This window comes from Colobus angolensis, unplaced genomic scaffold (assembly GCF_000951035.1).
Source record: "Colobus angolensis palliatus isolate OR3802 unplaced genomic scaffold, Cang.pa_1.0 Scaffold56, whole genome shotgun sequence".
In the NCBI taxonomy this organism is placed as follows: domain Eukaryota; kingdom Metazoa; phylum Chordata; class Mammalia; order Primates; family Cercopithecidae; genus Colobus; species Colobus angolensis.
Genome location: NW_012119154.1, coordinates 5340483 through 5352236, shown reverse-complemented (window position 1 = coordinate 5352236; position 11754 = coordinate 5340483). Strand labels below are relative to the sequence as shown.

The 11754-nt window shown below is 40.8% G+C and overlaps 1 protein-coding gene across 1 annotated transcript in view; it reads right to left on the bottom strand.

The window, feature by feature from the left end:
• Positions 1-11754, bottom strand: part of CNOT10 (CCR4-NOT transcription complex, subunit 10) — a 103612-nt gene that overhangs the window by 50981 nt on the left and 40877 nt on the right. The window contains exons 6-9 of the mRNA XM_011961627.1: positions 10706-10908; positions 8404-8606; positions 1883-2004; positions 459-635 (exon numbers count right to left, since the gene is read on the bottom strand). Of these exons, the coding sequence (XP_011817017.1) occupies positions 459-635; positions 1883-2004; positions 8404-8606; positions 10706-10908 (705 nt within the window). The remainder of the gene's footprint in view (positions 1-458; positions 636-1882; positions 2005-8403; positions 8607-10705; positions 10909-11754) is intronic.

The following is an 11754-nucleotide window of genomic DNA, read 5'->3' as shown; positions in this document are numbered from 1 at the left end:
TTTTTTTTTTTTTAAAGCTGTCTGACAACAGGACTTCTTATAAATATCCCTGTTGTCAATGAAAAACTGATATTTTCTTTTTTTTTTTTTTGAGATGAAGTCTCACTCTGCTGCCAAAGCTGGAGAGCAGTGGCACAATCTTGGCTTGCTGCAACCTCTGCCTCCTGGGTTCAAGCGATTCTCTTGCCTCAGCCTTTTACAGGCATGAGCCACTGCATCCGGCCAAAACTGCTACTTTCTACTTTTCTTTTTCAAGGATCTCTCCTCACTTAGCCTTCACCTTACTTCTCTCTTCCAGAAAGACTTAGAAACATAAATGCTTTCCTTTCTTGTTATGCAAAACAGAGAATTTCAGAAATTTAGGTTGAAGAATTTAGGAATTTACTTAAAGAACAAAAGGGTTTACTAAAGAAGTCCTGAAAGGATTTTGCCAAGGGAGGTGACAAGGATTAGAATACCTGCAAGTTTCACTGCTTTCGCTGCTCTCTGTGTTCCCACCTAATTGATTACTATTTTTAGACCCATTTTCCTGCTTTGGATCTTGCTGTTCTTCAGGTAGCAGCAACAAGGCATTTCTGAGACATATGGCTGCAAACTCCATACTGGCTACAGGAATGGCCGAAGACTGCCCATCACTTAAAAGAACAAAACCAAATTAGCTAAGTGGATAAAAGATTTAAAAATAAGGCTTTTTTATTATGAGGAATAAAACCAATCGATTATAAATGAAAGCTATGCCTTTTAATAGGTAGAAATTTTAATATAAGCAGTTGTAAAAGCATGCTAAATAACCTAAATCCTAAGAATAGGTTGCAAATAGTATAAATAATGGGTTGCAAGTATATAAATTACATACACTGTGTCTCTAGGAATGAGACCAAGGAGAGACAATTTGATGTATATCACAATGTTAATGTTAATATACTAGAGAAACTGCAGACAAGAGCAACTGTAATGAGGGCAAGGAGAAGTATATTAAGAATGGGATGAAAGGGAAGAGAATAGATTTTCACATTTGAGCCTTACTTTGGTTGATCCTTGCTTTAAAAATGCCTCTATACACTTTGAAACAGCAACATTACTTTTTGTCTTATAATTTCATTGACACTTTATACAACTTTCTGTTGGTTTGATATAACCAAATAGAATCTTTATTAGGGAAAAATAAAATTTTGAAAAGTAGTAACAACTTTGAAATTGCTTTAAAACTTTGAAATGCTTTATCATAATAGTTTTAAAAAATATTCCTGCATCATAGTTTAACTAAATTAAGACTAAGTTATCGTGTATCAGATATTTTCTATACTTTGGAAACACTTTTAAATGGCAGAGAACAATTTTGTTCTTTGACAAAAACAAATTAAGGCAGTTAATTATTTGCAAAGTTTGCCACTTTACAAATAATGGCAATTCCAAATTGTCAAACGAACGTTATACATGTGACAGCTTCTATACTACTTTGGTTGCTTTATGTTTTCATACACCTTTTTTCTTTGAATAGTAAGAATTCACTTTCACGTATTTTCAGTCCTAGGGAACTATAAGAAAATACCTAAATGAAAAGTATCAGTGATAACCAAAACTACATAAAAAGGAGATACCAAGATGCCCTCTTCTGGACATTCTTAATAATGGCACTGAACAGACGGGTTTCCTAGGCCATCAATAATTACAGTACCCATGGATGTAATAAACCAAAATCACGTTAGATAACACTCACTATGGACCTATATATGAGGGTCTGTTTGTTGAAATAGCAATAAACCTAGTTACAAAGCGGGTACTCCTATGCAATGATAAATCCTAAGCATACTTTTATATGTAAGTAACACTATGTAAACTAGTATTAAATATATATACTTTTTCTTTGCAAAATACTTACTTATAAACAGTATTCTGTATAGACTGTGATGCCAAAACTATTTTACGATGATAACCTTGACCAACAATAGACTGTACAATTCCTTTTTTGCTGGGAAGGCCTTTAGTTTCTTGTTCAGAGGTCTACAAAATACAAATAATTTCCAGTAAATTCAAGGGAATTGTAAGATGTGGTATAAAAAATGGGGGAATACCTCTCACAATTACTCTAAATTTAAGAAAGTTCTTAAAATCAATGAGGACGTTTTTTGGTGATAACGGAAACATGTTTGGTATTAGTGGAAAAAGTACATAAGGCTGAAAATCTGGGATATATGCTACATTTTGTTTATATGAGATTCGAGAAAATTCTAAGAACAAAATCCAATTCAATTATGTCCCAAAAATTTATTTAGAATTATTTACTTAGAATATTCTACACCTCCAGTGCCATGCTACATATTACAGGTACTTTGACATCAGACTAAGGAAAATGAGAGCCCAAAATACAGTGTAAAAGAAAAGTGAAGCAGCTCCACTTCCTAAAACACAGATCATTTCCTTCTTAATTCAAAGTATTAATTACATTGTCAACAATATATAAACTTTAATAAGCTGTACATGGTAAAAATTTACATGGACACAATACTTGCCTTCTAGGACATTAAAATCCCCAAACCAAATGAATAAACATGAAACTGAAAATAATAAAAGCTACTTACACATACATAGTTACTTTAGGATATCTGATTAAAATATATTATCTCACGACAGAGCTCACAGTGATTATTTCATTTATCACCCCCCTTCATTCTAAGTCTCTAATTTGGTTGGGTGCAGTGGCTCATGCCTGTAATCCCAGCCCTTTGGGAAGCTGAGGCAGGAGGATTGCTTGAAACCAGGAGTTCCAAACCAGCCTGGGCAACATAGTAAGACCCTGTATCTACCTTTTTTTTTCTCCTTTCTTTTTCTTTTTTTTTTAAAGACAAGGTCTGGCTCTGTTGCCCAGGATAGAGTACAATGGCATGATCTCGGCTCACTGCAACTTCTACCTCCTGGGCTCAAGTGATCCTCCTGCTTCAGCCTCCCAAGTAGCTGAGACTACAGGTACAGGTGTGTGCCACCATGACCGGCTAATTTTTCTATTTATTTTTTTAGAGACAGGGTTTTGCCAAGTTGCAGAGGCTGGAATTTTTTTTTTCTTCTTTATTTTTTTAGACACGAGTCTCACTCTGTCGCTCAGGGTTGGGTGCAGTGGTGTAGTCTCGGTTCACTGCAACCTCCACCTCCTGCGTTCAAGTGATTCTCTTGCCTCAGCCTCCCGAATAGCTAGGATTACAGGCGCCTGTCACCAGACCTGGCTAATTTTTGTATTTTAGTAGAGACACGGTTTGACTGTGTTGGCCAGGTTGGTCTCAAACTCCTGACCTCAAGTGATCCATCCGCCTCGGCCTCCCAAAGTACTGAGATTACTGGTGTGAGCTACCACATCCAGCCAGGAAAAATCTTTTATTATTATTATTATTATTGAGATGGCGTATCACTCTGTCGCCCAGGCAGGAGTGCAGTGGCGCAATCTCGGCTCACTGCAGCCTCCATTTCCCAGGTTCAGGCGGTTCTGCTGCCTCAGCCTCCCGAGTAGCTGGGACTACAGGCGTGCACCACTGTGCCCAGCTAATTTTTGTATTTTTTTTAGAGATGGGGTTTCCCTGTGTTGGCCACGCTGGTCTTGAACTCCTGACCTTGTGATCCACCCGCCTTGGCCTCCCAAAGTGTTGGGATTACAGGTGTGAGCCACTGTGCCTGGCCCGAAATTTTTTTTTTTTTTTTAGAGAGTCTTGCTCTGTCGCCCAGGCTGGAGTGCAGTGGCACAATCTTGGCTCACTGCAAGCTCTGTCTCCTGGATTCACGCCATCCTCCTGCATCACCCTCCCGAGTAGCTGGGACTACAGGCGCCCACCACCACGCCCGGCTATTTTTTTGTATATTTCGTAGAGATGGGGTTTCACCGTGTTAGCCAGGATGGTCTGGATCTCCTGACCTCATGATCTGCCCGCCTTGGCCTCCCAAAGTGGTGGGATTATAGGCATGAGCCACTTTGCCTGGCCCCGAAAGACCTTTTTAATTTTTTTTTTTTTTTTGAGGAGTCTCATTCTATCACCCAGGCTAGAGTGCAGTGGTGTTATCTTGGCTCACTGCAACCTCTGCCTCCCGGGTTCAAGCAATTCTCCTACCTCAGCCTCCCAAGTAGCTAGGACTACAGGTGGGTGCCACCACACCCGACTAATTTTTTGTATTTTTAGTAGAGACGGGGTTTCACCATGTTAGCCAGGATGGTCTTGATCTCCTGACCTCCTGATCCACCCGCCTCAGCCTCCGAAAGTGCTGGGATTGCAGGCATGAACCACCACTCCAGGCCAAATCTTTTTTAATTTAAAAAATAAAACTAAGCTGGGCAAGGTGGCTCACACCTGTAATCCTAGCACTTTGGGAGGCTGAAGCAGGTGGATCGCTAGAGCCCAGGAACTCGAGACCAGTGTGGGTAATGTGGTGAAACTCCATCTCTACAAAGAAATACAAAAATTAGCCAGGTGCGGCCATGCATGCCCCAGCTAGTAGGGAAGCTGAGGTGGGAAGATCACTTGACACCAGGGAGGTCGAGGCTGCAGTGAGCCATGATCACGCCACTGCACTCTAGCCTGAGTGACAGAGTGAGACCCTGTTTGAAAAATAAAATAAAACAAGTCTCTAATTTACCTGCAAGTGGAATCCCAAGTAGTTATCTTATAATGACATCCAAATTATCACATACCAGAACAAACTGGAGTCAATCAATATGAATTTCCAAAACTAATCTCTGCCTGCAAAGTCTTTTCTCTAAACACAAATGTTTCTGTACTGTTACTTATTGCTTCTGAATGTAACTTATTATAGTTGCACTTCCATACATGACTTTTAATAAAGAACATACTACACAGTGCTAAAAAATACAACAAAACTGCTCTGATCAAAACTAGCTGTGTATAGAGAATGCCATGCAATATTAATGAAAAAGTGGATATTTTAAACCATTATTGTGAGGACTTCCATTCTGACTTATTTTCCTAGTCGTGGTGATAAATTTACATTGATTCATCTATATTCTCTTGTCTTATTGCTAAAGTCATGAAAACTGATCCAAATGGCCAGATCTGAAGATGTTTTTTTTTTTTTTGAGACAGAGTCTCGCTCTGTCGCCCAGGCTGGAGTGCAGTGGCGTGATCTCGGCTCACTGCAAGCTCCGCCTCCCGGGTTCACGCCATTCTCCTGCCTCAGCCTCCCAAGTAGCTGGGACTACAGGCGCCCGCCGCCTCGCCCGGCTAGTTTTTTGTATTTTTTAGTAGAGACGGGGTTTCACTGTGTTAGCCAGGATGGTCTTGATCTCCTGACCTCGTGATCCGCCCGTCTCGGCCTCCCAAAGTGCTGGGATTACAGGCTTGAGCCACCGCGCCCGGCTGAAGATGTTAACAGATGAAAACAAACTGGCCCATGGTAGAATGTTCGGAACTAAAAAACATACAATAATCCATACCTTCAATTACCAATAGCTGGAAAGTATGCCAGATTAGTTTTAAGGTAAAAGGATCATACATAATTAAAATATTGAGACTATTTTTGTTTAGCAGATCTTTTCCCATATATTATACACTGCCCAGGTAAATATAAGCCTTGCCTCTGCCAAGTCTAAAATAATACGCACTAGATATTCAGGACAAAATGTCCTCCTTAGCATAAACAAGTTAATTTTTTTAAATCCAAAATGAATTTATTTCTGAAAGTACAAACTGCTTTGTTCAGCATACCTCCTGTCTTGACTTAACAAATTTTATGAAATTTTATTTGGAATTTACAATTACTCCTGTTGCGATTTGTCCTCTGATTTTATTAGTGTTTGGGCTTGTTTTTACTGTTTTTTAGGTTACCCTAAAGTTCTTTTTTAGGAGGAAAAGCACAGACAAAGATATTACTGGTGGCAAGTTTCCTATTAGCAGGACAAATTTTGTGTGTTCATGAAGTTATGGCAATCAAAAGTCATCTTCACCATTTAAAAAAAATTACAAATTTACAACTTTTCTAGGAAAAAAAAAACAGGACTAGCAGCATATTAGTATGGAAAATACTTATCCTCCCCTCCCGCTCCTTCTCCTCTAGGGGGAGTGGGGGAGACCTTGTAAACTCAATTGCTTCTGTAGAACAAACACAATCCCAAAAGTACTATTTCTAAAACCAGTTAATTTAAAAAGAAAATATTAAACTTTACAAAACCAGGGAGTTACTTGAGAATAGGCAATTTCTATTTGCTTCTTTTATCTTTAAGAAGTATAAATTCTACCTAGAACCGTTTATCAGTTAAGAATTAACCAATAAGAAAGTTGTCTTTTCGGTGGCTCAAGCCTGTAATCCCAGCACTTTGGGAGGCCGAGACGGGCGGATCACGAGGTCAGGAGATCGAGACCATCCTGGCTAACACGGCGAAACCCCGTCTCTACTAAAAGTACAAAAACTAGCCGGGCGAGGTGGCGGGCGCCTGTAGTCCCAGCTACTCGGGAGGCTGAGGCAGGAGAATGGCGTAAACCCGGGAGGCGGAGCTTGCAGTGAGCTGAGATCCGGCCACTGCACTCCAGTCAGGGCGACAGAGCGAGAGTCCGCCTCAAAAAAAAAAAAAAAAAAAAAAAAAAGAAAGTTGTCTTTTAAAAAGCAAACTATAATTAAATAATTAAAGTCTTTCAAAGACAAATCACTCATCTCTTCCTCTATTGGTATACTCAAATCATAAACTACCTAAGTACCATGTATGAAAACTAGCAAACACACTTCTTTAATCCCCTTAGTTCTTGTACTTCTCAGAAACTGCTGTGCAGCAGGAGAGCCTCAACATCACCTATGGCAGGCATGCAAGGTAAAACCTCCAGGTACCACCCCTTCCCAATGTTTCACAGCAAGGGCAGGGGGGTGCGGTAGCAAATGGAAGATACACATATCTGGTAATTCTGATACAACCCATCTTTCCCCTATCTCCTATTGATCCCTCCCAAATTGAAATTCAAAAGGCTTCCACCAACTGCCATTTGGAGATAATCTAAGCATGGACATCAATGTAAACTGGCCTATTCTCATAGCTACCATGGGCAATCATGTGTCAGAGAGAAACAGCCTGGTGTAATCCATAAACTCTGTATCATTTACTGAAACCAAAGTAAAACCCTCAATATCAGACCTTTTCTTTTTTTTTTTTTTTGAGACCGAGTCTCTTCGCCCAGGCTGGAGTGCAGTAGCGTGATCTCGGCTCACTGCAAGCTCCGCCTCCCGGGTTTACGCCATTCTCCTGCCTCAGCATCCTGAGTAGCTGGGACTACAGGCGCCCGCCACCACGCCCGGCTAATTTTTTTATTTTTAGTAGAGACGGGGTTTCACTGTATTAACCAGGATGGTCTCGATCTCCTGACCTCATGATCCGCCTGCCTCGGCCTCTCAAAGTGCAGGGATTACAGGCGTGAGCCACCGCGCCCGGCCAAGACCTTTTCTAGTCATCAGACTACACAACACTATTCTTATGCCAGCAGATGGCATGGCTCCTGACCCCTGGAGCAGTTAGCAGACCACTGTTCCAACATACATGACTTTATCACTGGCTTCAACTCTTTAATGTTGCCACACTTACTTACCAAGAATGAGAATGTTAACAAATGACTTTATAAATTTTTATTTTTTTTGAGACAGGGTCTTGCTCTGTTGCCTAAGGTGGAGTGCAGTGGCTCTATCTGGTCTCACCCCAACCTCCACTTCCCAGGCTCAAACAATCTTCCCACCTCGGCCTCTTGAATAGCTGGGACTACAGGCACTCGCTGCCACACCTAATAATTTTTTGTAGAGATGTGGGTGTCTCACTGTGTTGTCTAGTCTGCTCTTGAACTCCTGAGCTCAAGTGATCCACCCACGCTGGCCTCTCAAAGTGCTTGGATTACAGGCATGAGCCATTGTGCCTGGCCAACAAATGACTTTCTGAAACTAAATTTTTTTTCACCAGCGGTTAAGGAAGACTACATATACATTTCACTGAAATCAAAAGAAAAGAATGACCATCATCATTCTCTTTTTAACCTTCACGCCTGTAATCCCAGCACTTTGGGAGGCTGAGGTGGGTGGATCACCTGAGGTCAGGATTTCAAAACCAGCCTGGGCAACACGTTGAAACCCCATCTCTACTAAAAATACAAAATTAGCTGGGCATGGTGGCATGTGTATGTAGTCCCAGCTATTCGGGAGGCTGAGGCAGGAGACTCGCTTGAATCCTGGAGGTGGAGGTTGCAGTGAGCCGAGATTGTGCCATTGCACTCCAGCCTGGGCACAAGAGAGAAACTCCGTCTCAAAAAAAAAAAAATTAAAAAAAAAAAAAGAGAATGATGTCTTATGTATGTTTCCAAGGTTCTTTTTTTCTGTAACATTCCATGTAGTAAGTAGGGGGGAAGATAGGGTTCAAAAAGACACCCAAGTAGCACTCACCCCCTTATTGGCAGCAATGCAGCATTCAGCCAGCCGTAGCCAGAGGCGAGGATTTGCATGATAAACCTGAACAGCTTCAATCAGACATTCGAAGGCAGCAAGAGGCCTTCCAATGTGAAGAAGCTGAATTCCACAGTTATACAGCAACTCATATCTCTTATTGGTTAGTAACGTACACATAGGTCTTCCTGAAAATTTTTTGCCTAGTGATAAAAATTAGATAAGAATACATCATTAGATTTAAAGTAATAATAACCTTGAAAACATTTACTCCATTAAGTACTTAGACACTACCATGTTTAACACCAATAATCCTGATCTGCGTTATAACGGCTCTCAACAATGGTGGTCTCCGTCCTCAACCCCACAAATATTCTCCAGAGTCATCTCAGTTGTCTATACTGGCAGAGCCAGAGATATCTCTTCTCATTTGCCAGCTCCTCAGGCCACAAAGCTCCAGGAAGGCAAAGATAAGAGATGGGACCCACTCTCACTCCTTTGAACCTTATACTACTATACTACTTTTCTACATTTTTACTGTATTCTCTTTTAGTTTTTACTTTTATTTTTGTAGAGATGGGGGTCTCACTATGTTGCCCAGGCTAGTCTTGAACTCCTGGACTGAAGTGATCCACCTTGGCCTCCCCTAAATGTTGGGATTACAGGCATGAGCCATCTTGCCTAGCCAACATTTTTAGAGTATGAAGTTTCCACTTTTTAAAATTTTTGGCTGGGCTCAGTGGCTCACGCCTGTAATCCCAGCACTTTGGGAGGCCAAGGCGGGTGGATTACAAGGTCAGGAATTCAAAACCAGCCTGGCCAACACAGTGAAACCCTGTCTCTACTAAAAATACAAAAAATTAGCCGGGTGTGGATTGAGACCATTCTGGCCAACACAGTGAAACCCTGTCTCTACTAAAAATACAAAAATTAGCCAGGCATGGTGGAGGGTGCCTGTAGTCCCAGCTACTTGGGAGGCTGAGGCAGGAAAATTGCTTGAACCTGGGAGGTGGAGGATGCAGTGAGCCAAGATCACACCACTGCACTCCAGCTTGGGCAACAGAGTGAGACTTCGTCTCAAAAAAATAAAATAAAATAAAATAAAATAAAAATTTCATCTTGGTTAACCATTTTATTGCCATGTGTTATCATCTATTCAATGTTCCAGTCAACCTTGATTTATAATACATTTGGCACCAATTAAATAGGTTATTATTATTATTATTTTTGAGACAGAGTCTAGCTCTGTCGCCCACACTGGAGTGCAATGGCGCCATCTCGGCTCACGGCAAGCTCCGCCTCCCAGGTTCACGCCATTCTGCCTCAGCCTCCCGAGTAGCTGGGAGTACAGGCACCTGCCACTATGCCTGGCTAATTTTTTTGTATTTTTTAGTAGAGACAGGGTTTCACAGTGTTAGCCAGGATGGTCTCGATCTCCTGACCTTGTGATCTGCCCACCTTGGCCTCCCAAAGTGCTGGGATTACAGGCGTGAGCCACCACACCTGACCTAAAGAGGTTATTTTTAAAAGCTAAATAATTGTTTGATTTTAGGCACTTCAGATCAAGGATCCATATGATAATGCATATTAAAGGATCAATGTGAGGAAATTGCTTAAAGACTGTCAGATGCTGCCAGTAGGATCACATGTAAAACTCTGCAAAGAATCTATAATAAGCCATGCACAGTGGCTCATGCTTGTAATTCCAGTACTTTGGAAGACTGAGGTGGGAGGATCACTTAAGCCCAGGAGTTCCAAACCAGCCTGGGCAACACGGCGAAACCTTATCTTTACAAAAAACACAAAAATGAGCCAGGTACAGTGGCATGTGTCTATAGTCCCAGCTACTCAGGAGGCTGAAGTGGGAGGGTCACTTGAGCCCAGGAGACAGAAGTTGAAATGAGCTGAAATCGCACCATTGCACTCCAGCCTGGGTGACAGAGGTAGACTCTGTCTCAGAAAAAAAAAAAAACACTATAATAAACCTAGTTTGGCATAGTCATATTGTGACTAATCAAACATTCTGTTACATAACATTACCACAGGGAATTATTCATTTTCAAATCGATGAAAAATGGAATGCAACTTAAATTTCTGGAAAATTCAAAATTACTCTTAACACCTTTTATTGCTATTCAAAGTAGCATTATCTATTAAAAATCCCCAGAGTCAAACTTGTTAGGTAAGATCAGAGTTAACTATATGTAAGTATATATGGTGAGTATTTTAACCACATTCATGCTTTTTAAATCATGCTTTTCTGATGTAGTAAATACAAACTGTACCCCAGTACTGGGCTTACCTGGATCAGTGCTACCTGCACTGAGCTGTGCACAGACATTATCATTCTCCTGCAGAGCCTTTTTAAAGTAGAATATTCCCAAATTGTGCTTGCTCATGGCAAAATGGATGCAACCAAGGTTATTCCAGAACATGCATCTCAAGCATTCACCTGAAAAAAAGGCAAATAAATTCGTCCACAGAAAAATTTTAATGTTGGTGTCCCTCAGACAAGAATTGGGCTCATCTTGCATGAGTTAACACTGTTACCATTCCACTTACTTCTTAAAGAACAGTTCACAAGGTATTTGAAATTTAGGAAATTTCTGAAAAATTTTAAAACTCCTTTTAAAATCTATTTTGTTAAAGTTCATAAAAATTATTTTTAAAAACCAGTCTTATTTTGTTAGTCTAATTTTGTACCAATTTATTTTTTTCCTTTTTAAAAACAATTTTTAAAACAAACGAGGTCTCACTATATTGCCTACCCTGGTTTCAACCTCCTGGGCTCAAGCAACACCTTCCACCTTGGCTTCCCAAAGTTCTGGGATTAGAGGCATGAGCCACCATGCCCAGCTAATTTTTAGTAACTGTAGACAAATGATACAAAAATGCAAAAGACAAAATATGTTCATCAGTAATATAATATATACGCATTGCATCCACCAATGAAACATTATGTAGAAATTAGAAACAAGGAAGCAAGTATATATGGAAACAACCAAAGTATATTAAGTGAATAGCAAGAATATATAGAAAAGAACAGAGTGAGTCTGGGTACGGTGGCTCACGCCTGTAATCCCAGCATTTTGGGAGGCTGAGGAAGGTGGATCACTTCGGGTCAGGAGTTCAAGATCAGCCCAGACAACAAGGTGAAATGCCACCTCCACTAAAAACACAAAAATTAGCCGGGCATAGTGGAGGGTGCCTGTAATCTCAGTTGCTCGGGAGGCCAAGGCAGGAGAATTGCTTGGGCCTGGGGGCCGGAGGCTGCAGAGAGCCGAGATTGCACCACTGCATTCCAGCCTGGGTGATAGAGTAAGACTCTGTCTCAAAAAAAAAAAAAAAAAA